The sequence below is a fragment of the Coccinella septempunctata genome, chromosome 2 (genome assembly GCF_907165205.1).
Source record: "Coccinella septempunctata chromosome 2, icCocSept1.1, whole genome shotgun sequence".
Lineage (NCBI taxonomy): Eukaryota > Metazoa > Arthropoda > Insecta > Coleoptera > Coccinellidae > Coccinella > Coccinella septempunctata.
In genome coordinates, this window is record NC_058190.1 from 15,968,707 (window position 1) to 15,993,653 (window position 24,947).

At 36.8% G+C, this 24,947-nt stretch overlaps 2 protein-coding genes and 1 long non-coding RNA gene across 4 annotated transcripts in view; 1 reads left to right on the forward strand and 2 right to left on the reverse strand.

Moving 5' to 3' along the window:
- Positions 1 to 24,947, forward strand: part of LOC123306524 (thrombospondin type-1 domain-containing protein 4-like) — a 728,470-nt gene that overhangs the window by 143,867 nt on the left and 559,656 nt on the right. The gene's annotated exons all lie outside the window — the stretch shown is intronic.
- Positions 7,428 to 8,013, reverse strand: LOC123306532. The gene is made up of 2 exons (XR_006536924.1): positions 7,923 to 8,013; positions 7,428 to 7,839 (listed from the first exon to the last, which is right to left on the reverse strand). It is a non-coding gene; the product is annotated as an uncharacterized LOC123306532 (long non-coding RNA).
- Positions 23,001 to 24,947, reverse strand: part of LOC123306526 (gustatory and odorant receptor 22-like) — a 49,535-nt gene continuing 47,588 nt past the window's right edge. The window contains exons 5-6 of the mRNA XM_044888571.1: positions 24,556 to 24,945; positions 23,001 to 23,739 (exon numbers count right to left, since the gene is read on the reverse strand). Of these exons, the coding sequence (XP_044744506.1) occupies positions 23,623 to 23,739; positions 24,556 to 24,945 (507 nt within the window). The 3' untranslated portion in view covers positions 23,001 to 23,622. The remainder of the gene's footprint in view (positions 23,740 to 24,555; positions 24,946 to 24,947) is intronic.

Below are 24,947 nucleotides of genomic sequence, written 5' to 3' on the forward strand. Positions count from 1 at the left end.
GTTATTTTTAATACAAATAGATATTCGTCAAATGGGTTCTCTGTGTTCTCCTGTTTTAGAGAATTTGGCTATGAATTATATCCTCAGTGAAGTAGGTAATGAATAAATTGAACTGGAGATTACTTTGCTGGAGAAGGACGTGGATAATTCTATTATTCATATGAATAACATCGATTTTACATTTGAACTGGAAGATGACAATTATAGTCTACTACTGTTGGTTAACGGGAACTAGGAATTAGTGGGTTGATTAACAAACCATAGCTAAGTGCCAACGTTTCGCAAAATATATTTGCTTCTTCATAATATTATTATTATATATTATATTTAAAAATTGTTCATTTATCTTCTTTCACATAAGATTCGGTGAAATCCTGATTTTTTTTCCATTTAATGTGCCTTGTTTTGTTCAAAACCTTCCCGAGAGAACATAAAAAATAGGTTATAAAGTTAATGTAGAGTTAACTTTCAGTAAAATTGAGATTTTCAGAATGTGCCTTAATTATTTTGCGCAGTGTATAAAAGAAAATATCAACTCTGGAATATACAGAGTGATCATAATTAATTATCAAACATTAACTACAAATAATCGTTGAAAACTTTTTTATTTCAAATGGCACACCATATTTATATATCTTGTTGAACGTAAAAATTAATTTCGAAACTACCTTCATAAAATTTTTCTACATCTAAACCTGATAGTTTCTGAGCAATTTTCAATTTTTAATTCAAAACTAATAAACCATTTTCGGCATTATCTCGTAAATGGTCCTTTTAAAGTATAAAGTGATCTGAGGAATATCATCATAATTTGAGCTTGCCATTCCATTTTTGAGTTCAAATACAGAGTGTCACATTTAAAAAAGTGTAACTTTCGTCTATATCTCCGTTTTCGAAGACCCTGTATATAGTCCTGTATATGACAATAATTTTAAATTGGGCTTTTGAACACCCTATATACACTACAAGAAAAGATTTCTGAAAAATCTTTATTTACTCCCTCAAAATGGGCGCCGCGTCTGGGGCGGGCCACCCGGTATAATCCTAGGTTTTCACTTTCGTTGGAGAGGAAATATGACATCATTATTTAAATTCAAAATGTATCGGCTATTGAATGAATGAAAATACTGACGATACCAATGCTTCATGAATTCAGGATATGTGTTAAGCGAAGTTACAGAATGAAATTATGTTCATGAATTCTATATAAAAAAAAGAAGGGGAAGACGAAGAAGGAAGTTTGGCAACGTTGTTAAATTAACAACTCACTTCGAATGGTCTACATGCTTACAGATTCTTAAATATAAATAAAAAAAATAAATTGGTATTAAACGATTTATGGTGGTAAACAATAATTATTCAAAACGCGAAGTTTCTTCACGCAATATAAATTTTTAATACTCAACAATCCTGCATGAATATTTCATGACAGTATAACATAATAACATATTTTCTTCAAATTAACAGTGGCTAACCAAAAAAAAACAGTTCTGGTGAAAACAGGGGACAGTGTTCCAGAAAAAATATGATCTAGTTTGGCTATCGGAATTGGCATGGTGTGAACTATCAATTATAATATTGATGCTAAATTTCATTTGAATATATTGTGAAGTGTAGATTCTATAGGAGAAAAACTCGAAAAAATTCCTACTTTAAAACCCTCTATCTCGAAAATGAATCGTTTGCGGTCCCACGTTAATCATATTTTTTTTCTTAAAATTGCCGAAGGAATCTCGTCTTTCCGTTTGTACCTCCAATTCAGGAACAACCTATATATTGAATATATTTAGGCACTGCCTGGCCAACGATTGATGTAATTTACACAAACAGTTCATACTTCATGAAGAAAGATTTGTGATTATTTTCAGGTAACTCGCATGTATTTAATTATTATTCAAATCATCATTACACGAATCGAATTCACTTAGGGCGCGCTTGCTCACAATACAACCAGCTTGTCAAACCGGCTTGAAAGAATTAAATTTTAATTCCGACTAAAAAGCCGGAGCTAGTAGCCTGCGCCGACAAGCTTCAACCTGCCTTCCATTGTGTTAGCGCCAACTTAATAACATGGAATAATTCTTAAAGCTTAGCTGGCTGGTCGGCGCCGACATCCGGGGAGCAGTTTATCTGCTTTCACTGTGTTTCTCTAACAAAAGAATGTTCGCCGAAATGATATTCATCAAGAAGCATTTTTCTGTCAATTTTAGAGCCTACTTACATGATCTGATCAAATGCTGGAAGTTCGGTCATTACCGGCGTGAATGTAAAAGCGACAGTGACGTATGTCCAAAATGCTCAGGTTCTCATGACATAAAAAGCTGCGAATCGAGTGATCTTTGCTGTGTAAATTGCAAGTTTCTTAATTCAAAGTTAAAAACAGCATACGATATAGGTCACAGCGCTAATAGCTCTGTTTGTAACTATTTTCTGTCGCAGTTAGGTAAACTTAAGTCTAGAATCGATTATGCAGAGTAGAACAAGTGCATATTTGAAATTGGCACATTTTAATGTTCGTTCGCTCTTCGCTAAGTTCGATAAATTTTGTGATGTTATTGCTGCTGAAAATGTTGATGTGGTTTTTTTAACTGAAACCTGGCTGAGCCAAAGTATTCCCGATGAGAGCGTCATCATTTCTGGTTTTCACGTCTTGCGTGATGACCGTGTTGGACGGGTTGGGGGTGGAGTTGCTTTCTATGTCAGGGACACACTTTCGTCGAGAAGGGTGTTGGTTGATTTTGTTCCACCTGATGGGGTTGAGCATATTTGGATTGAGCTTAGGTTGGGTAGGGAGACTCTTCTGCTGGGATCCGTTTATCGAACATCCGATTGTAATACATCAAATTTTATCCGCTATTTGGATGATTTTTTGTCGGTGGTTTCTTCCAGATATGGACATATAATTATCGCGGGGGACATAAACGAAGATCAGCTTGTTGAGACAAATTTTACTGATTGCGTGGTATCTTATGGTCTTGAACAGTTTATTAATGAGCCAACACGTATAACGGCCACATCTCAGACACTGCTGGATGTGATTTGTTCTAGCAGACCTGACCTGGTAATTGATTCTGGGGTCATTGATCATTCGTTGTCTGACCACAGGGGAGTTTTCTGTAGGATCAACTTGAAAAGAAAAATTAATTCCCCAAAGATGATACGTTATCGTGATTTTCGTAATTTTGACCTTCAGAACTTTTTGTCAGACCTTTCCAGTTCATCTATAGATGATGTTCTCTATGTAGATGATGTTGATACAAAGATATCCATTTTTTGTCGTTGTCTGACCGAAGTATTCGACAAACATGCACCTTACGTTGAATCTAGAGTTTCTAAACCGTTTGCCCCTTGGATAACTCCCACTGTGAGAGAAATGATGAGGTTGAGAGATAGGGCCTTGTCAAGATATAAGCTGACAAAGAACTTAGCAGATTATAGGTACTATACTAGTCTGCGCAACACTGTAACGTCGGCTGTGCGAAGTGAAAAATTCAGTTTCATGTCCCGGGCCCGATCCCAGGGTTCGAAGTTTTTTTGGAAATCTTTTAGATCATTGCACACTAATTCTGTGGTAACTGTGCCTGAATGTTTTGTTGACCCTCAGGAATTCAATGATTATTTTCGCTCAGTCTTCAGCTCTCCGAATGTTTGCCCTGATGCAACTAACTATTATGGTTCTTCTAGGTTTGATCCAGATACAGAATTCTCGTTCAGACTTGCGACTGTGGAGGAGATTCGATCTGTTGTGCTCAATCTTCGTTCGAACGCATTGGGTGTTGATGGTTTATCTGCCAGAATGCTTAAATTGTCTCTCAGTATTACTTTGCCCTTCATAACGCATATCATCAATGTTTGCATTGAGTCTGGATATTATCCGGATGTTTGGAAGTGCTCTATTGTGAATCCTCTGCCCAAGGTTGCTGATCCTAAGGATCTTTCCGATTTTCGTCCGATTAGTGTGTTGCCAGCTATGTCGAAGGTTCTCGAGAGGGTATTGTTTGTTCAGATTTATGACTTTGTCACCCGTGGCAAAATTCTTACTGAGCATCAGTCTGGTTTTCGAAGGGGTTTCAGCACTACCACTCTTCTTTTAAATATTGCTGATGACATTCTGAGATCTCTGGATGGGGGGTATGCTTCAGTTCTGGCCCTGTTAGATTTCGCAAAAGCGTTTGATACCCTGGACCATGAGTTACTCTGTGCTAAGTTGGGTTTCTATGGTTTTGATGAATCTGCTTTGAGATTTTTTAGGTCTTATCTTTTTGGTAGATATCAGTGCGTTAAGTTGCGTGATGCGTTTTCGGAGTTCTGCCCAATAACTTCAGGTGTGCCTCAGGGTTCCATTCTTGGCCCTCTGCTATTTCTAGTATACATAGCAGATATGTACAAAGTCGTAAAATTTGTTGTCATCTATTTTTATTGCGATGATACTCAGGTTCGTCTCTCCTTCCTTCCATCCTCTATTTCTGCAGCTGTTGAGCAGTTCAATGAAGATTTATCTGCAATGATGCAATATTGCAGGAGAAATGGCCTGAGGGTCAACGTGAAGAAATCTTTTTTTATACCTTTCTTTCCGAAAACGCTGAATGCGGAGTTTGACATTAAACTGGGTGATGATAAAATACCATCCTCCACCTGCTGCAGAAACCTTGGGATCATTTTTGATTGCCGGCTGAGGTTCAGGGAGCATGTCTCGTTTCTGTTGAGGGGTTCTTTCCTGGCTCTTCGATATCTATATCATCAAAGACATTTTCTGGACCTCCAATCGAGAAAATATCTCTGCGAAACCTTAGTGCTGTCTAAGCTTAGTTATGGATTGACCGTTTTTTATCCATGCCTGGATTCCATTGAAAAGTATAGGTTGCAGAAATTGCAGAATTCATGCTGTCGCTATGTTCTTGGTCTGAGAAAGTATGATAGGGGTATTAGTAGGGGTATTAATAGGTTGGAATGGCTCAGGGTCGAGAATATTTTTAGGCTGCATATGGCGACTTTGATATATCGAGTTTTGGAGACGGGTGTTCCTCCCTATTTGAGACGAAAGCTTGTCTTCAGGCGGGATGTACATGATGTGGCTGTGAGACATGGGGGGAGGCTTATGTTGCCTCGATTTGGTTCGGCTAGGTTTCAGCGCTCTTTTACCTTCAATGCAGTAAAGCTGCACAATGAATTTTTAGTTGATTTTGAGAGAGTAACTATCGGATCATTGAAGAGGGAACTGAGGTTGAAGCTGTTTGTGAATCAGTACTTGCAATATAGTTAATATTTTTTTATTATTTTGTTTTTTTTTTCTACATACTCAATTTCAGTTCGCTCTATTTTTGTACACTTTTTTCTTTTCTTTTTTGTGATATTTATCTTTCTTTTCATATAATTTTTCGTTTTCCTCTGTACTTTGTCGGGGGTTGAGTGGAGTAGCAGATGCTAGACTTCGCCTCAAATATGTTTTTGTCTGGTTTTCTTCTTTTTTGAATAAAGGCACTATTATTATTATTATTATTATTATTATCTTAGTGTTATATATAGTGGTTTATTTGATAGTTTTTTGGTTTGAGCCACTTTGTATGATAGGTTGATCATTTCTATCCTAGCGACAGTCAAGGTACTTTGTTAAAAAATTGTTTAGTAGCTGGCACGAAAAAGTTTGTTCTTCTGATATTTTTTATATATTTAGGTCTATCCTGTTGAAATTTAAAACAGTGCAGTTAGCTAGACTCCATATTGAACACTAAACAAACATTTTTCAATTTCTTTAATGATATTCCTCTTTCTCATTCTAAGTTTTGTTTGCGTTTAACAAAACAAAATATCTCTACATTCAGATGAGGGAGAAATAAATTTGAGTACCAGCCTGTTCGATCCCCGCTTCTTTAGGTGTATTTGAAATTTGGGCTTATTCATTATTGTTATCCCTCTTTATATTTTCATATGTGTCAATTTTCATTCTGAGATTAAGTGGAACAGAGAGTACTTCTGATATTGTTTTACATAATTTAATTTACGAAATAAATCGTTGGAAAGTTGAAGTGAAGTTTATAATTCCGCAAAATACTCCAAAATTAAACATAGTGGTCCAATCGAACCGGACGCTGGAGGAATTTATATTCCTGTGGAAGAAATTGTGGACTTCACTAACAACAACGCTACCGCTGGAAGTACTCCGAGTCCAGACTCAACGCAGAAAAAGAGGCGAGATCGAGATAACCAACTTCTTCGACTGTTTGTTTACCTTCCCATATTTCGCATTCGCTGGACGGAGAGGAAATTTCTGGATGGAAAATTCTTGGTGGAATTTCATTTCATGCTGTTTCCGAGCCCGGCTTCGGGGAATGGTCGACGGCGAAGGAGTGACGGTTGTGGTCAGGGATCTCTGGTATATTTTGTGAGAAAACGAATTAATTTTTATTCGTATTATTGCTTACACCGAGTTTGGTGTTACCTTGAACTATTGGTTGCTCATTTGTGTTTGACGCTCGCTGAATTAGTGACATTGCTTGTTTGTTTTTTCATTCAGAACTTATCACTTTTTTGTTCGTGAGTTATTGATTGTCATATTTCGCGTGATTTCATATGCAATGAATTAACCGTTTGAAGTGGTTTATTGCTCAGATAATTTTTTTATAGACTTTTCTAAATTTTTACTCTGATTTATTTTTCGCTTTAAGAAAAAATTGTTATCGGCTATAATGACTGAGCTCCTGGCTGAACAAATTTCACTGCAAGGAAGAATTGCACGTTCTTTTAGTAATTTCAAAAAAGATGGTGCTGCAAAGATGACGCTTAATAAATGTAAAACTAGATCGGATAATTTGGATAAAACTTGGTCTAGGTTTGAAGCAAATCGTAACCTAATTATTAATGATAATTCTGATGCGATAAAGGAGTCCAGTTATATTTTGGATAAAGTTTTTGAGGAAACGCAGGAGATATATTTGGATATCAAGGCAGAGTTCAAGACATTTTTGGATTCTTTAATGAAACAAAATACTATACGGGGTGTTGCACAGGGTGTTTTGGAAGATTTCGAGAGGTTACCACGTATTTCTATACCCAAGTTTAAAGGTGATTTCTGTCAGTGGGAATCATTTAGAGATTTATTTACATCACTGGTAATAAAAAAAGCCAAATATCTCAAATGTTACTAAACTTCATCATTTGAAAACTAGTTTAGAAGGTGATGCCGCAAGAACTTGCTACGTAAAATTTATCTTACGCCGCAAAAATGCGAACGGCAGCTTTTCGCCAGAGAGCATTTAGGTCGTGGATTTGATATATTTCGGAAATTATGACCTTTATCAAAAAGATTTATCTAAACAGGGCGCCACTTGATTTATCTGGAATATTATATGAATGGTTCCACTGCCTGTAAATCAAGAAACAGACAGAATGAATTTATATGTGAGATATTGTAAACTAAAAAGAAAATATAATCTGAGAATATTTAATAGTCTAAAAAGGTTGTTCAAAATTCTCAAATAAAGGGGTTAGTACTCTTACACTTATGATATTCTCTACAAATTTATATTGGATAGATAGCTAATTTCGCCAGTACTTGAACTAATCAATAGATACACGTACACCAAACTCTTCCTTTAAAATAATAATCAATTCGTTCACTGAGGTAGTGACTATACTGGCCTTGCTGTTGGACGGCCTGATGGAACTTCTTTCTATAAGGTGGTTACTCGAGAGGCACTGTATATTGTGATGGTTGATACAGGAAAAGAGTTCAATCAGATATCCTATTATGGTATCCGAACGGAATTTAGATGCTTCTAATCCAAACTTTCGGCAGCAAAATCCTCGGTAATAAAATTTGTCGTAGACAAAAAAACAGCCCTAAAATGTCATATTCACGTTATAAACAATGATAACGAATTATTCCAAATAAAACACGAAATATCCGCATGGGCGAAACTCACCTTTTTAATATAAAAGGGTTTTTAACATTCTAAAACTTCGGTATTCTCTGATACTGTATTACGGAAAATTCTTAAATCGAAACTTCAACTTTCAGGTCGACAACAGGTTGAAGAATGAAAATTCTAGAAAAATCCTTATCTACTCGACGATCAGATAAGAATAAAGGATTCGATGGACGACGATCGCCACCTGTGTTCATTTTGTTTTGTTACAGATATTTTCGAAAATAACTTCTAAGCGATATTTGTATTAATTTTAATTAATTCCTAAAGATGGACCTAGGATGAAAGTAGGAAAATTGTACCTTCTGAATGAAAGTCATGATAGGAACCTTTTATATACAGTACGGTATTTGAAACCGTTACAAACTATCAGTTCTTCTGCCATAACAGCGGAAAATTTTGATATTGCTTGGAAAAAACTCACTGAAAGATATGAAAACAAACGGCGATTGGTAAGTTCGCACATGCAGGCTATTTTTACTATTAAGGATATGAAAAAGGAATCATCTTCTGAGTTGAAACGTTCGATTTCTTCCTTGAATACACCGTTATCTGCTTTAAGGTTGCTGAGTCGACCTGTTGATCATTGGGATGATTTTCTTGTTCACCACATTATTTCTTTGGTGGATTCTGAAACTCGTAAACAGTGGGAAAGACATTTAAGTGCTCTTGATAATTCATCGGAACCTCCTACATTCAAATGTTTAAGCATTTTTTTAGAAAGTCAGTTGGTCATGTTGGAGGCTCTCGAGGAAGCCAACAATAGAAATTCTCATAAGGTTGTCACCCCAAACCAAAAAAATTCTTTTTCATCTCTGCCAGCAACTAATTTGCCCTCCGAAAATCATCGTTCTAATAAATGTTTACTATGCGGTGCTGATCATTTTTTCTTATATTGTAACTCCTACAAAGCTAAGACTGCCTCACAGCGAGAAGAGTTAATTGCTAAATACAAGAGATGTTTCAATTGTCTATCTCGACATAATGCTAGGGAATGTAAATCAACAAAACGCTGCCAACATTGTATGGGAAAACACCAAGAACAAAATGCTCATTTTGCCGCGAATTCGTCTGCCAATGTTAGTAAGGTAACCCACACGTTTTTGCTGACAACTGCTGTCGTAAAGGTAATTTCCGACAAGGGTAAAATAGGTTTGGTGCGGGCTTTGATCGATCAAGGCTCACAGTCTTCTTTTATAACTGAGTCCTTGTTGCAAAGATTGAATCTAAGGTATGAAAAAGTTTATATTCCGATAACAGGAATTTGTGCTAAGAAAACTATACCTGCAGAAAAATGGTTCATATTTCGTTGAAGCCCAGATTTGATTCTGAGTTCGGTATTGAGGTAAAAGCTTTCGTTCTCCCCAAAATAACTTCATATTCTCCTCGCTTGAATACTGATCTCAACGATTATAATCATATTCGAAATTTGAATTTGGCGGATCCCAATTCAACTCAAACTTCTATCAAATTACTATTGGGCGCATCTGTTTATGCTGAAATTCTCGAGGGGACAATCATTCGTGGAAAGGTTGATGAACCTATTGCAATTAATACTAGTTTAGGATGGCTATTGTCTGGAAACGTAGGCACTGTAATGAACTTCAGTTTACCTTCGATTCTACACGTTTCAGAACATGAGGACATTATTGAATTATTGAAAAAATTTTGGACACAGAAGAAATTTCTCTAGAAACCCTTCCTACGCCAAGTGAGCTTCACTTGAGAATCATTTCCTTACAACACATTCACGAGATTCATTGGGTAGATATATGGTCCGATTGCCTTTCAAAACCGAAAATCCGAGTGGTTTGGAGTTTCCTGATTCTTTCGAATTCGCAAGGAGAATGCTTTTCAGTCTGGAAAAGAAGTTTGAGAGTAATTTTGATTTCAGGAGATTATATATTGATTTTATGGTAGATTATGTGAAATCTGGTCATATGAGAGAAGTTAAACTCAATGAAGTTGTAAAGGTTAAATATTTCTTGCCCCATCATGGAGTTTTGAAAAATGTAGGTAATAACTTGAAGTTGAGAACTGTTTTCAATGGTTCGGCTAGAGCCTTGAATGGTTTATCCTTGAATGATAATTTGAATTCAGGTGCTAATTTGCTGCCAGAGTTCTCAAGTTTGACACTTCGCTGGATGAAAAACCCGCTCGTTTTCGTTACTGATGTTAAACAAATGTTTCGTCAGATCAGAGTTCATTCTGAGGATCAATTTTATCAGGCAATTTTATGGCGATTTGATCCTTCAGAAGAGATTAAAGTATGGTTGCTAGAAACAGTCACTTAAGGTTTAATATGTAGTCCATATTTGGCAATTCGTGTTACTCGAAAATTGGCTGAGGATCAGTATCACAACTTTCCATTGGGTGCAGAAATATATATATATATATAGTCATTTTGACCCATTGGGTGTAGGGTGTTGTGTGGCCTCTACATCTGAATATATTCCCTCCATTTCTTTCTATCCAATGATATGCGTCTAGCTTCCGGAATATTCGTTCCCCTCTTATTCAATATCTCCGCAATGACTTGTCCCCAACTTCTCTCTGGTCTTCCCCGTCTCCTCTTTCTGACATCTTTGGAATCCCAAATTCTCCTCGTCATTGTATCCTCCTCCATTCTATTCAAGTGTCCCCACCATTCCAGTTGTCTCCTCTCAATAAATTCTTCTAAAGATTCCACTTGCAAATCCTCTCTAATTGATTCATTCCTTATCCTGTCTCTTCTAGTCACTCCCATTACTCTCCTTAAGTATTTCATTTCCATAGCCTGCAATCTTGACTTTTCTCTCAAGTTCAGGTTCCATGTTTCACATCCATAAGTCAAAGTTGGTCTGTAGATCGATTTATACACTTTGAGCTTTGTTGACTTTGATACTTCTCTCTTATTTATAATGCCTGACCTCATGGCGTGGTATAGTTTGTTTGTCTTTATTATTCTATTGTCGATTTCATTGACCCGTCCCCCGTGTTGTTCAAAAATAACTCCTAGATATTTATATCTGTCTACCTGTTCGATTTTTTGTCCTCCCAAATACACTTCCATTCTTCTTTCCTGTCTTGCCACCGCCATCACCTTTGTTTTCCCTCTATTCATCTTCATTCCATACTCCGATATAACCTCATCCCAGATATTCAAGTTCTGTTGTAATTCTTCTTCACTTTTAGCCAATATTACTACATCATCTGCAAACACTAGCTCCGAAACACATACCCTTTCCATTCTATGAAAACCCACTGTAACCTTTTTAGTTTTTTGTCTGCTTTTCTCTATTATATCGTCCATAAGGGTTATGAACAATAGTGGGCTCAATCCTCCTCCCTGCCTCAGTCCTCTTATCGTCGTGAAACTCTCTGAAATTCTTCCCTTCAGTATAATCTGGTTCACGGTATTTTCGTACAACTTCTTTATCAAGCTGATCATCTTTTCACTGACTCCTCTCCTTCTTAACGCATGCCACACTGTCTCCCGTATCACCCTGTCAAAAGCTTTCTCTATATCTACAAAAGCCAGGTAGAGAACCCCATCTGTTCCCAAAGTCCGCCTCATCAATTCTTTCAAACTGAAAATATGGTCTTGTACGCTGTGATTCTTCCTAAATCCACTTTGAGATTTCAACAACTTGCTCTCTATCTTCTTTCTAATTCTGTTCTCTAATATCTTTTCATAAATCTTCCTTACTGTGCTGAGCAACGTGATTCCCCTGTAGTTTTTGCACTCTTTGTTGTCTCCGCCCTTGTATATTGGTACCAGTAACCCTACTTCCCATTCCTTTGGTATTTCTTCAGACTGCCAAACTCTTCGAATAATCCTCCAAAGTATTTCAAATCCTCTATCACCCATACTCCTCAACATTTCCACACTTATTCTATCTCTCCCTGGTGATTTACCCAATTTCATACTCTTCAGTGCCTGTATCAATTCCTCTTTCTCTATTTCTGCCTCTTCTTCCTCTTGAATGTCTCCCTCGTTCACCAATGTATCATCTGTTTCTTCTTCCACTCCCAGTAAATCCTCGAAATATTCTTTCCATCTCTGTAGAACTTTTTCTTCATCCCTTATTATATTTCCCTTCTCATCCTTGATATTAAAAGTTAACTCTGTCGCTTTTCCTCCTTTCATGCTCTTCATTGCAGTATAGAATAATTTTTGGTTCTTCCTGCTATCCAGCTCCAATCTATTGCCAAATTCTTCCCAGCTCTTTCGCTTCGCCTCTTGTATCAGCTCTTTCACTTTCTTCCTCTGTGCTCTATATTCCTCCATTGTTGTTGCATTTCTCCCTTGCAGACAGGTTTTCCAGATCTTTTTCTTTTTCTTTACTTCCATCCTGATACTTTCAGACCACCAATTCGTTTGTCTCTTATACCTCGAAATTCTCCTAGTACCACACACTTTAATAGCGGACTGTATGAGCGCTTCCTTGAATGCTTGCCATAATTCTTCCAAGCTTCTGTCGTCGTATGCATCTTCAGTTAGTTCTTCAAGCAGTTTCTTATCCACTTCATATCTGAATTGATCAGCAACTTCCTTCTCTCTCAGTTTGTAGTACTTTATTGTCTCTTCCTTTCTCCCCTTCTTCGATCCCATTTCCGAAAATTTTCCATTCAACCTTTTACTCTTTGCAACCAACAGATAGTGATCACTCGATATTTCGAACCCCCTGTATACTCTCACATCTTTTAATTGACTTCGGTTTGTCTCCTCTATCAGTATGTAATCTATTATTGATCTTTCCCCTCTTGACTTAACCTCTCTTGTGTACTTGTGTATGTCCTTATGTTCGAAGAAAGTATTCCCTATGATGAATCCGTGTATCTCGCAAAATTCCAACAATCGCTTTCCATTACTATTCAACACATCTTCCCCGTGTTCCCCGATACATCTTGTTTGCTGTTTACTTCTTTTTCCCACCCTGCCATTGAAGTCACCAGCAATATAGATCGTTCCTCTAGCCTCCTCCACTACCAAAGTTAATTCATTCCAGAAATGATCCTTTTCCTCCTTTTTATCGTCTTCATTTGGTCCATAAACACCTATGATCGTCTCCACCACCCCCCCATAACTCATTTCAACTACCATTATTCTTTCATTAATTGCTTCCCATTTATTCAGGTACTTTTCTTCCACCTCGCTTTTCATCAAGAACCCTACTCCGCCTCTAGCTCTTTCATCCTGATGTACACCACTCCATACCAATGTATACCTATCATCTATTGCCATCTTTCCATTTCCCTTCTTTTTAGTTTCAGTTATCACCAACATATCCAACATAGAATTCTCGAATTCACCGCAAAGCTCCATCTCCTTTCCCGAAATTCCCCTCACATTCCATGTCCCAATCTTGTATATTTCCTTTTTCCCATTTTTCTCCATTTTTGCTGTTCTTTTCTGCTGATTCCTCGACGAGTTTATATTTCCATCTCTTCCTCTAAATTTTCCCTGTGTAGTGCAAAGTTTTTCTCCAAATTCAGATTCCTTTTCCTGCTGGGTCGTTGCCATGGTCCTACATCCTCCTTTTTTCACTAGTTTTTTGACGAGTAAGTGCAGAAATATTGAAAAGGGAAATGTACATGGATGATGCCACTTCAGGTGGTTATACTTTGGAAAAAATTGAATTGAACTCATTAATATTTGCAAGGTGGGTGGCTTCGAGTTGCATAAATGGGTGGCGAATGATGCTAGATTGCTCAAAGATTTGTCTGTACCTCATGCCGAGGATGATACAGGTTTAAGCTTCAGTGTGTTAGGTCTTAAATGGAATGCCTGTGCTGATTATTTCCATTTTTATATTCAAACGCTTCCTATAATTAACGACAAGATTTTCATAACCAAAAGATTTGTTCTATCCAAGATTGCTAAATTGTTTGATCCATTGGGTTGGATAGCTCCGGTCATAATCAATTTCAAAATATCCATTCAGAAACTTTGGTTCAACAAGTTCGATTGGGACGAAGAGTTGCCTTCTGACTTAGCTAAACAATTCATTGAATGCTTCAACGATCTGAGGTGCATCAATGAAGTGAAGATTGATAGATGGCTGGGCTACAAGCCTGGAGCCCTATCTTATGAAATTCATGGATTCGCAGATGCTTCGAAGGTTGCTTATGGGGCTGTTGTTTATCTGCGCGTTATTTATGATAATCAAGTTAATGTTCATTTGCTTCAAGCGAAAACAAAACCTCTACTCACGATTCCTAGGTTAGAATTGAGTGCTGCTGTTTTGCTGGTCAAGTTGGTTCGCAAAGTTTGCGACGCTATTGCCATAGAGGATTGTACTGTCAATTTATGGTTAGACTCGACTGATGTCTTATTTTGGCTACGAGATCATCCGTCTCGTTGGCCAACCTTCATCGCGAATCGTTGCTCAATGATTCACACGGTCATGCCATCAGCTATTTGGAGGCCTGTTTCATCGTCTGTTAATCCTGCTGACTGCGCTTCAAGAGGTCTAAAGGCAAGCGATTCATGTGATTTTGAATTGTGGTGGAAGGCCCTAAGTTTTTGAGGGAATCTTATGCCATTTCAGATTCCTATCAATAGTGATCCTACTTCTGATCCAGCAGTTGAAGTGAATTGCTTAGTTCACAGTGGGGAACAAGAAGAGAAACATGGTATTTGGAATATAGTTGGTAGGTATTCGAATATAACCAAGTTGAATCGAGTTACTGCATTCATTTTGCGCTTCATTTCGAATTTATTGAAACGGGTTAAGTCAGCACTGTTGATTGAATCCAGTCTTTTTTCAAGTGATTGGTTCAATAAATGCGACGAGGCTGGTTCTGTCGATTTAACCTGTGATGAAATTAAAAGATCGGAGTTAACCTGGATATTTCTTGTTCAACATTCTCATTATTCTAAAGAATTTGTTTCCAAAAATAGAAGTCTATCAAAAAATAACGCCTTAACAAAATTGGATCCATTCATTAAAAATAATCTGCTTAGAGGTCGCTTAGAGAATTCAATGCTTGATTTTGATGAGATTCATTCATTAATATTGCCTTCAAATTGTGAATTATCTTTGTTGCTGGCTAAGAGAGCTCACTTGCGGACGATGCACGGCGGTTTAAAACTGACGTTAGCGAAATTACGTCAGGAATATTGGGTGATTCGGGGTAGGCAGTTAGTAAAAAGAGTTATTAACAAATGTAACCCTTGTTTGAGATACAGAGCTAATACAATGTATCAGAAACTGGGTAACCTTCCGAAATTTAGAGTAACGCCGAGTAAACCCTTTGCAAGGTTTGGAGTTGATTATGCCGGTCCATATTTAATAAAAGCATATTCTGGCCGTTGTCAGAAATTCATGAAATGTTACATAGCTGTTTTCGTATGTCTAAGCACAAAAGCAGTTCAAGATTCACTTCAAGACGCGGCTCTTGTTCCGATTTGTACAGCGACCAAGGTACAACATTCGTTGGCGCTGATAGAGAGTTAAGAGATCTTTATAAAAGATCATCACCATTTGTAAACGATCTAACTAATAAATTAGTAAATGAAGGGACTAAGTGGCATTTCAACCCTTCTGCGGCTCCCCATTTCGGTGGTATTTGGGAAGCTGCAGTGAACTAAGCATCATTTGAGGAGGGTGATTGGTGCTCATAAACTAACTTTCGAGGAATTTTATACCTTGCTCACTAAGGTAGAGGCTTGCCTCAACTAGCAACCAATCATGCCCTCAGGTGAGGACATACAACCACTTACTCCCGCTCATTTCCTCATAGGATGTTCATCATTTTTAGTACCAGAACCCTCTTACTTGAATGAGAATATATCTACTCTAATTCGCTGGAAACAGATCCAACAAATGCTTAAGCACTTTTTGAAACGGTGGTCAAGGGAATACTTGCATTCCTCACAGGTGCGTTATAAATGGAAGAATAATCAACCTGAAGCTCAAGTCGGTGATATTGTCTTGATGATTGATAATGTTACTCCGCCAGCAAAATGGCCATTAGCCGAAATTATTCAAGTTTTTCCTGGTTAGGATAAACTGTAAAGAGTTGTGGATGTGCGTACAGCAGTTTCTGAATTCATTCGACCAATAACTACATAAACTAGTGCTATTATCTAAATCTGATGCAAATAATTAAGCTGTGCTAGTGTATGAAATTATTTTCTCGTTGTATGACTATAAATACTTCTATAAGTGGTAGGCAATAGAAAATGAGACTTCTCAGTTTGTTATTGTATTAATTTGTGTCATTGGATTGTATCATTTTCCCTTCGAAAAATGAAGTGGGTGGAATGTTCGATCACCGCTCCTTTAGGTATATTTGAAATTTGCGCATATTCATTATTGTTATTCCCTCTTTATATTTTCATATGTGTCAATTTTCATTCTGAGATTAAGTGGAACAGAGAGTACATCTGCTATTGTTTTACATAATTTAATTTACGAAATAAATCGTTGGAAAGTTGAAGTGAAGTTTATAATTCCGCAAAATACTCCAAAATTAAACACAGGCAAATTATTTAATAATTTTCAACCTTCAGGAGTTCTTCTTCAGGATAATCTAATAGAATTACTGTTTAAATCAAGAAGAAAAAGCCTCTCACTCATGAAGACATCCATACTTTTTGGATATTAATATCGTTTAACTTAAAATGCAGCATTGTCGGCGTTGTCGACGTCATTTAGAGACGTCGAAACCGTAATTGAAGCGTCAACAATCAATTGTCGACATAATATTGTTACGAATTTAATATAAGTTGCCATGACTGTCAAGGAGACAGGTCTAAAAAAAGTGTGACATAGGAAAATAGACGAATTAGTATTGTATTGTTTTGTATGAATAAAGGATCGTTTGGAATTGTTAATCAACATTTTTAACTGAAAACGAACCCCAGTTTCGTAACAGTTGGTGTCAGAAGTGGGATTTCAGTGAATATTTCGAATAATTGATGGTAAATACACGGAGTACAAACAACGATCACATGGAGGCTGTAATGGAAATGATCAAACAGCAGTTTGCTGAGCAAGAAAGTCGAATGTTGAGAGAAAAGCAAGAGGAAGAGGAACGTCGTCAGAAAGAAAAACAAGAGGAAGAGGATCGTCGACAGAAAGATGAAGAACGACGGCAGAAAGAAGAGGAACGACGTGAAATAGAAAAACAAGAGGAGAAAGAACAAAGAGAACAACAAAAAATATTCCTTGAACAGATTTTCCAGAAAACCGAAGGAATAATTGTATGCCTGAAGGAAGAAATCAGTGCGGTACGGGAAGATGTAAAGGAAGAGATCGATATAGTTTGGAAAACGGTGAAAGGAATGGAGGGAAAAATAACACAAGAAGTTAGTGCGGTGCGAGAAGAATTAGAGAAGAAAATCGCATCACTGAAAATACAAGAGCAGTGTAACAGGGTTGCCACATCAAAGAATTATCTCAAACCACCGATTTATGATGGTCAATCACCATGGTTCCTGTACCATAAACAGTTCGAAGCGGTGGCAGCAGCCAATGGATGGAGCGATCAGGAAAAGGCTACTGCACTCATAGTGGCTTTGAGAGGAACTGCACTTGCAATACTGCAGACTATCTCAGATGACCAACATCGCAAGTATACTTCATTCAACTTTATTTTAGCAGTCGGTTGGCCATGGAAATTTGACACATTTCACTCTGTATAGTACGAAAATGTGGGGTTATGAAGCTGGTCAAAACATTTTTGGGTTTTAAATCAACGCTATGTTGCCCGTTCTACGTAAAAGTTTCTGTTATTACGTATTTTATCACAATGTCGAATCTCTTCGGAAAATATCTGACGAACATAATTGAAGTTTATACAAACTGATTGAAGGCATACCAAATCCAGTTATTTGCATGGAAAATACAAGAGATCAGTATAATATCATAATATGCACTAGCTTGAGGAGAGTTAATGTTCGTTATCTTCTTTGGCTTACATCATTTGTAGATTTCAAAAATATTAACCCGAAGATGAAATGCATATGCTGCAGTGGTTGGCAATGGGTATCTCTCGAAGGAATTAACAGATAATTACAAGAATGTTAAATTCTTCAACAAAAATCATCTTGCATCAATATAAGTAAAAGGAATTGAAGGAAGTTTCAAGTTAAGAGGAACTTCACCTTTGAACAAAAATTTCACATGAATAAACAGTAACAGGGCAACTTGCGCGTATTTGTGGCTATTCATCTTAATACATTGATGTTATTATAATATTTAGGTATTTATTAGTACCTTAAGACATTTACATTGTATAGGACAAGTCAAATGAAAAACAGAAAAATCCATTTTAGGGAACTCATTCTCCGATGACATTTATCGAAAATCCTGTAGTTAACTTTTCGCATTAATTCACTCAAACATAAAATTCTGAAATGCCACCACTTTTCTGGGTCTCCCAATAGGAGGAAATTCTTTGTCATACTCTTCATTCACAATCTTTCTGATTGTGGAAATATCCAGCTGAAATATAAGTCGTTTAGATTCAGATGAAACATTACATAAATTCTCTTACCTTGAATATGTTCGCTACCGTCTGACGTATTGTGGATTTTAGAATATCAGGGTATAACTATTTGAATGAGCGAACCTGAATTCACAGAACACGCCTTGACTTACTTTATGCCTGAATTCTGAATAGCACTTCCTGAAACCCTGTCTCTTTTTTCAATCACTTTCGGCATTTTCGAATTTTCGTAATAAAAATTGATATTAGTTGTGGCAACGGCGTTATGACATTAACGACATTTCATGAGTGCCAACCTAACTTCGTTCTAGTTACAAAAACTTGAGAAAATTATTTCATGGCCAACCGACTGCTAAAATAAATTTGAATGAAGTATATGGTGATCTTATCGCGGCTTTAGAGTTGAGGTATGGTAATCAACATCGGGAACAACTCTTTAGGACACAGCTTAAAACACGAGTACAGAAATCTAATGAGAGCCTGCAGGAATTTGAAGCCGACGTTCAAAGTCTGATCCAGCTCGCCTATCCAGAGGCCCCGGAGGGTTTCAAAGAACAACTGGCGGTGCAAACATTCATTGATGGCTTGAAAGACATCGAAATACAGAGGACTTTGAGATTGACAAGTTTTAAAAGATGTAGTGAAGCTCTAGTTCGCTCATTGGAAGTGGAAGCGGCCTTCAATATCTCCGCAAGGCCCAAAATGAGAACGGTATCAATCGAAGAGTCGCCTCAGGAAGATAATCTGAGCAGGAGTATATCACAGGTGCTCAAAATATTAGAGAAAATGGAATCCAGATATAGTAGTGTCGCCAGCCAACCAAGAAGAAATTGCTTCAGATGTGGGAGGAGCGGACATTTCAAGAGGGACTGCAGGGTGAGGGTACCACCTCGCTCGTCATCACCTACCAGATCACCGCCACGATCATACTCAACTGCGAGGACAGAAACATCTGGAGAGTCTTCAAACAGGTACCAGGAAAACTTAAATTAGCTAGCATATCGGGGCGCATGCTGGCTAGTGATAACGAAGCCCCCAGGATCATCCAAGTCAATAGGATTAGAAGAACTGAACGCCATGAAGAAGTTGCCGATGTAAGACGAACGACAGTGATACCTGGACAACTGGACAACTGGACTACCGAACACATGAGACAGGACCAAGAAACCGACCAAAGCATCAAGGACTTTCTACATTGGAAAGAGAACGGATCTGATAGACCCTCCTGGAGGAATATTTCACATAGAGATCCTATCTTCAAGGCAATGTGGGCACAATGGGATTCCCTGGTTGTAGAAAATGGATTACTCAAACGGATATGGGAATCATCTGATGGGAGGTCCTCAATTTCCCAATTGGTTTTGCCCAGAAAGAAGAAAGGTGGAGTTTTGAAAGAATTTCATGAGGGAAAATCAGGAGGACATCTGGGAGTCAACAAAACCTTGGACAAAATCAGGCAGAGATTTTACTGGGTCCAATGCAGGGATGATGTAGAAAGCTGGTGCAGAAGGTGTCAAGAATGTGGTGACGTGACCAGGATGAAAGCTCGTTATGATTTTAAAGCTAATTCAGGAGGATTCAAAGAAGGAGACCAGGTTTGGCTGTACAACCCACGTAGAAAGAGAGGTGTGTCTCCAAAGCTGACACCATTTTGGGAAGGACCGTACAAAATCAAGAAGAGAATCAACGACGTGGTTTACAGAGTGCAACGTAATCCTGGGACCAAGATGAAGGTTGTTCATTTGGAAAGACTGAAGCCGTATCATGGTGAAACCATGGTTTTTGATCGGGACGATCAAATTTAGAGGGAGGGCAGTGTTACGAATTGAATATAAGTTGCCATGACTGTCAAGGAGACAGTTCTAAAAAAAGTGTGACATAGGAAAATAGACGAATTAGTATTGTATTGTTTTGTATGAATAAAGGATCGTTTGGAATTGTTAATCAACATTTTTAACTGAAAACGAACCCCAGTTTCGTAACAATATTCTCAACGTTGCCCATGCCTGCTGAAACAAAACAAAATAGGTTGTAATTTAAATATTTGATGAATTAGATTCTTTCAAATTGGTGAAAGCGAACAGTGTTATAATACTATTATATAAAATAGAAAAATCTAAAATGGTAAAGATTAAAAAAAAATACCTACTCACCAGAAATATTCCAAAAAGTATGCAATCCTGTTTTTACCATTTTTTTCCGTAAGAATCCGAATAACTCAAAAACCGTTGAGTTCATATCTAAGGTAGTACAATGTCGAAATTGTCATCAAATCAGCCATCTCATGATGCAAATTTATATACTACTGGTTGTGTCATTTCAAATTAGAAAGTAGAAGACTGGTTCGGGTATAACCGGAAGTTGCAGAGGTCTAAAATTATTTCAGGGGAAAACTCATTGTCGAAAATCCCAATATCCAATTTTTTAGCACAAAATTCTGATAAGTTCTCCATAAACATCCAATAAGCCACCGTGGTGAATCACCCTATTTATAGTCAAAAACATGGTTCAACTAAAATATTCGGAGAACGTTCATTGTCGAAAACTCTTACATGCAAATTTTCAGGTTGGTGGATTCTAGCTCACCTAGATTTAATGAGGAAAATCCTTTTCTGGGTTGGAGGTAATTTCTCCCTCGTGGATGCGCCCCTGATCGTGAGTTTCGTTGAAAGAGTATTGAGAACAAAAAGAACGCAGTCGAATAAGAACCCAATGCAAGGGGAATCTCTGAGCACTATTATTTTTTCCCGAGATTATCAATTGCTTGTGAAATAATGTAATGAAGCACTCAACATAACGAATTCTAAGCATGTCGAGTGTTACCATAACATCACTTCCAGTGCCACCGCACGGAATACAAATATCTCAAGTATGTTACGATGATAATTAATGTCATGAATGAAGATATAATTGTGTTCACCTTGTCTTTGAAATGGCGACGTCTTTGGATTTTATCGCGCATCCAATATCTGAAGAATGAAGCCGCCCAATGGCGCTTTTGTCCCGGCGTAATGAGAATTTCTAATTAATGATGCTACTATTATACATGCTATAGATATTCCGCTGCATTCTTCATTTTGTATTCGGGAAATAGCATCCGCTTCACAGATGGAACGCGTGAATTTATTGAATGCTACATATCCGAAGAATTGACAAACATGTGTTATTTGTCTATCAACATTGAGTGGATGTATGTAATAAGGAAATGTTTTCATTTTCAGGAAGCTATGGGTAAATATTCGGATCGGATCTGTTCTGTCCTATCGACATTTTATTGTTCTTGAAATGCTTACCAAAAATGTACAGACTAAACATATATCATATATATATATATATATATATATATATATATATATATATAACTTATATTGCAGAAATTACTGATAAGACATCAATGTTCTAGTAAGTACAATAAGTTTTTCTACAATATCACATGAAAGTAATGAAAGAACTAATGAACCACACAGGAATCATAATGAAACAATCATAAAGAAATAGGCCACTCACTTACTATATACTTACTTTATAATTGTATTCGAATAACTACAAGATATACAGGATGGGCCATCCATAACTTTCCGACCCCGAATTTTGAGCTTTGGGATGGAATAACGAAAAAACGCTCGGAAGTATTCCATCAATAACTCTCACACACCGAATTTGGCTCTTTGAGATGGAAAATACGCTCGGATGGGTCAAAAAATGAATTCATCCTGTTTAATAATTAAGCGATCGAAGAAAAAAAATAAAACGCTCATGCAGGCAATTGAATTACCTTTTCAACAAAGCTACTCGACCTATTATCTCTATTCAAAAATAATTGCTCCGAGTGGTAGCGTCTAGAGGGGTAGTAATATCGAATTCATTTTTTGACCCGTCCGAGCATTTTTCCCATCTCAAAGATCCAAATTCGGCGTGTGAAAGTTATTGATGGAATACTGAGTCACTCTGTATAATAATAAAGCGATGAAAAAAAATACAATTATGCAGGAAATTGAATTGCCTTTCCAACAAGGTGCTGCTCGACCCCTTTTCTCTATTCAAAAATGAGAGCTGTTAGGGGTTGCAGCTAGAGGGGTAGTGACATCAAACTCATTTGAACACCCTTCTTTGTCCCTCTTTCAACAAAATTCGATCTGTCTGAGCGTTCTTTCGTTATTCCATCCCAAAGCTCGAAATTCGGGGTGAAAGTTATGGATGGTCCACCCTGTATATCATATTGATATGAACAACATAACATTTAACATTTAATGAAGAAGGAAAAATTATACAGAGCTCACATGGCAGCGTTGAATGTTATTGTGTTAACAATATTTATACAGTGCGACTAGTGTGAGTGAAAAGTGAAGTACGAAATTCATATGTTCGATATTTATTGAATTTACTAAATAATTTCGTAAAAAATGCTAAACTGTTATTTGAAATTATGTATCTTTTTAAGTATAACTGAGTAGTTTTTCGTGCACCCCCTACGAGGGGTGGGTAGTAGTTGAGTTTTTTAAATGGCACCTGAAACGATATATAGTAAAGTAACTTTTTAGCCAGAAATGGCGAGAACTTTGTTTGCCGAGGATAATTTGATTTTTTTATCAACCTTTCCTTTGTTATAGGGATAAAATGAATTCGAACTTTTTACACTTAATATAAATTTTCTTCATATGGTATTAATTATTGATGATTTATCGGAAATTGAAATCACAATAACAATACGAAAATAATATGTAATTGATACTTTCATTAATTGATTAATTATCACCCTAAGAAAAAGTTTTAGTTCAACAATTTAATTTCTATGAAGAAAAGACCCCATTAATGACCAAATATTCCTCACCAACAAAATGGTATCATTTTCTGGCAAAAACTACGAACTCCTTCATTTTTCATAAAAAGAAAGAAAATGAAAATTGTCTTGTTCCAATATTTTTTACAACATGGTAAATACCGTAGATTTTGTTAATTATTTTTCACTCAGTAGATATGTATTGATAATCACAATGCAGTTAAACTGAAGATTCTCAAAATTTCGCCCGCCTTTATCATATGATTATAGGTAGCCGTGCATCATTGAAATCAAGAATTAATTTCAATAGATGAAAACTTGCATGGTCGAATATTTCCTTTCGTTGTTCACAATAATTGATGATAATATCAAAACAATTGATACCTTCAAATAAAAATTATTGGATGACGAAATGTCAGAAAGGTATCATTGTTTGTAGTTTCTTTTCCAGACAACTATCCTATTGTTACAATTCCTTCAGGACATGGTAGAGTTTCTCAACATGATCCTCCTCGCGGCGATAAATGCGTTTCTCATTAGCGAAAGACGAAACTGCATCAGCATCAGTAGATAGGTGGCCATTGAAGTTAAGGTCTGAAAAAAGAGGATGAAAGGATGAATAGTTGTACTGTTCTTTCTTCTCAGAGCAGATGTCTACGCTGAACTTGCCGGAAGAATGATATCGACATTCCATAAGCTATACTATACAAACATAACGATTACCTCAATCGGTGTATCGGGATGTGAATGCAAGAACAATAATGTTTGTTATTCGCTTCCATAAAAAGTAGAAATATTTCTAAACTATTTTCTCATTTCTCTCAATTCTTCATCTTCATAAAATGCTATGGAAAATCTTAGAAATTAACAATCAAATCACCTATTTATTTATCTTATGGGATCTTATTCCGTTTCAATGTTTTCTTATCATCCATATTTGAATGCATCTCAAGAACTGTACTCGTTTTTCAGAAATATTATATCATTCAGTCACTATCGAATAATATTTCTAATCTGAATAAGCGAACAGAATAATTTTAATCATTCAATGGAGTTTGGATTAACATATTTACATTTTAGGCATATGTCAGAGCCCAGAAATCAAAATAAAAACCCGAGGCGGTGTTTTTCTTGTAATTTTTTTTCATTTCCGATTTACGCACGGGTAAAAGAGGATTTCTGCTATTTATTGCATTCAGGGCCTGTTCCGATATTGCTGGTTTTACTCATTGAACTAAAGTTCTCTTGAACTTTAGTTCAATGGTTTTACTGGCCCGCAATCGAATAACAATAGAACTCGAACGACTGGGCCAATAGGCATCGTCTCTAAAATACTGACAGTACTGTTCAGGAATATCGGAACAGACGGTCAATTCAACAGTCGTGTATTCGGGAGATTATACTACTTACTGAAGTTAGAAGCTCTCTGCTGATATTAGCATATCCATTCAAATTCATGACAGGCGGATTTTTATCGATGGCAGTCAGAAACATATTAACTTCTTGTCTTGTTCTATGATCTAAAGATGTGAGATGTACATTCAACAATCTATTTCTGAATTCTGATCCCATTTTTCTAGACGCATGATGAGCCTCATTGCATATGATATAAAAAAGTATCAAGCAATAAGCCGCAATAAGAAGTAATCCAGTTTCTTTGAAAGAATAGCCATGGTCTAGGATTTCAGTCAGACATCCATAAGTAGCTACAATAGTTGTGAGGACAATGAGAATGCAGTAGAGACCATACATGCCACAGTAGGCTTTTCCGAGTTGTTGCATCATATGGGATAGATCCACCT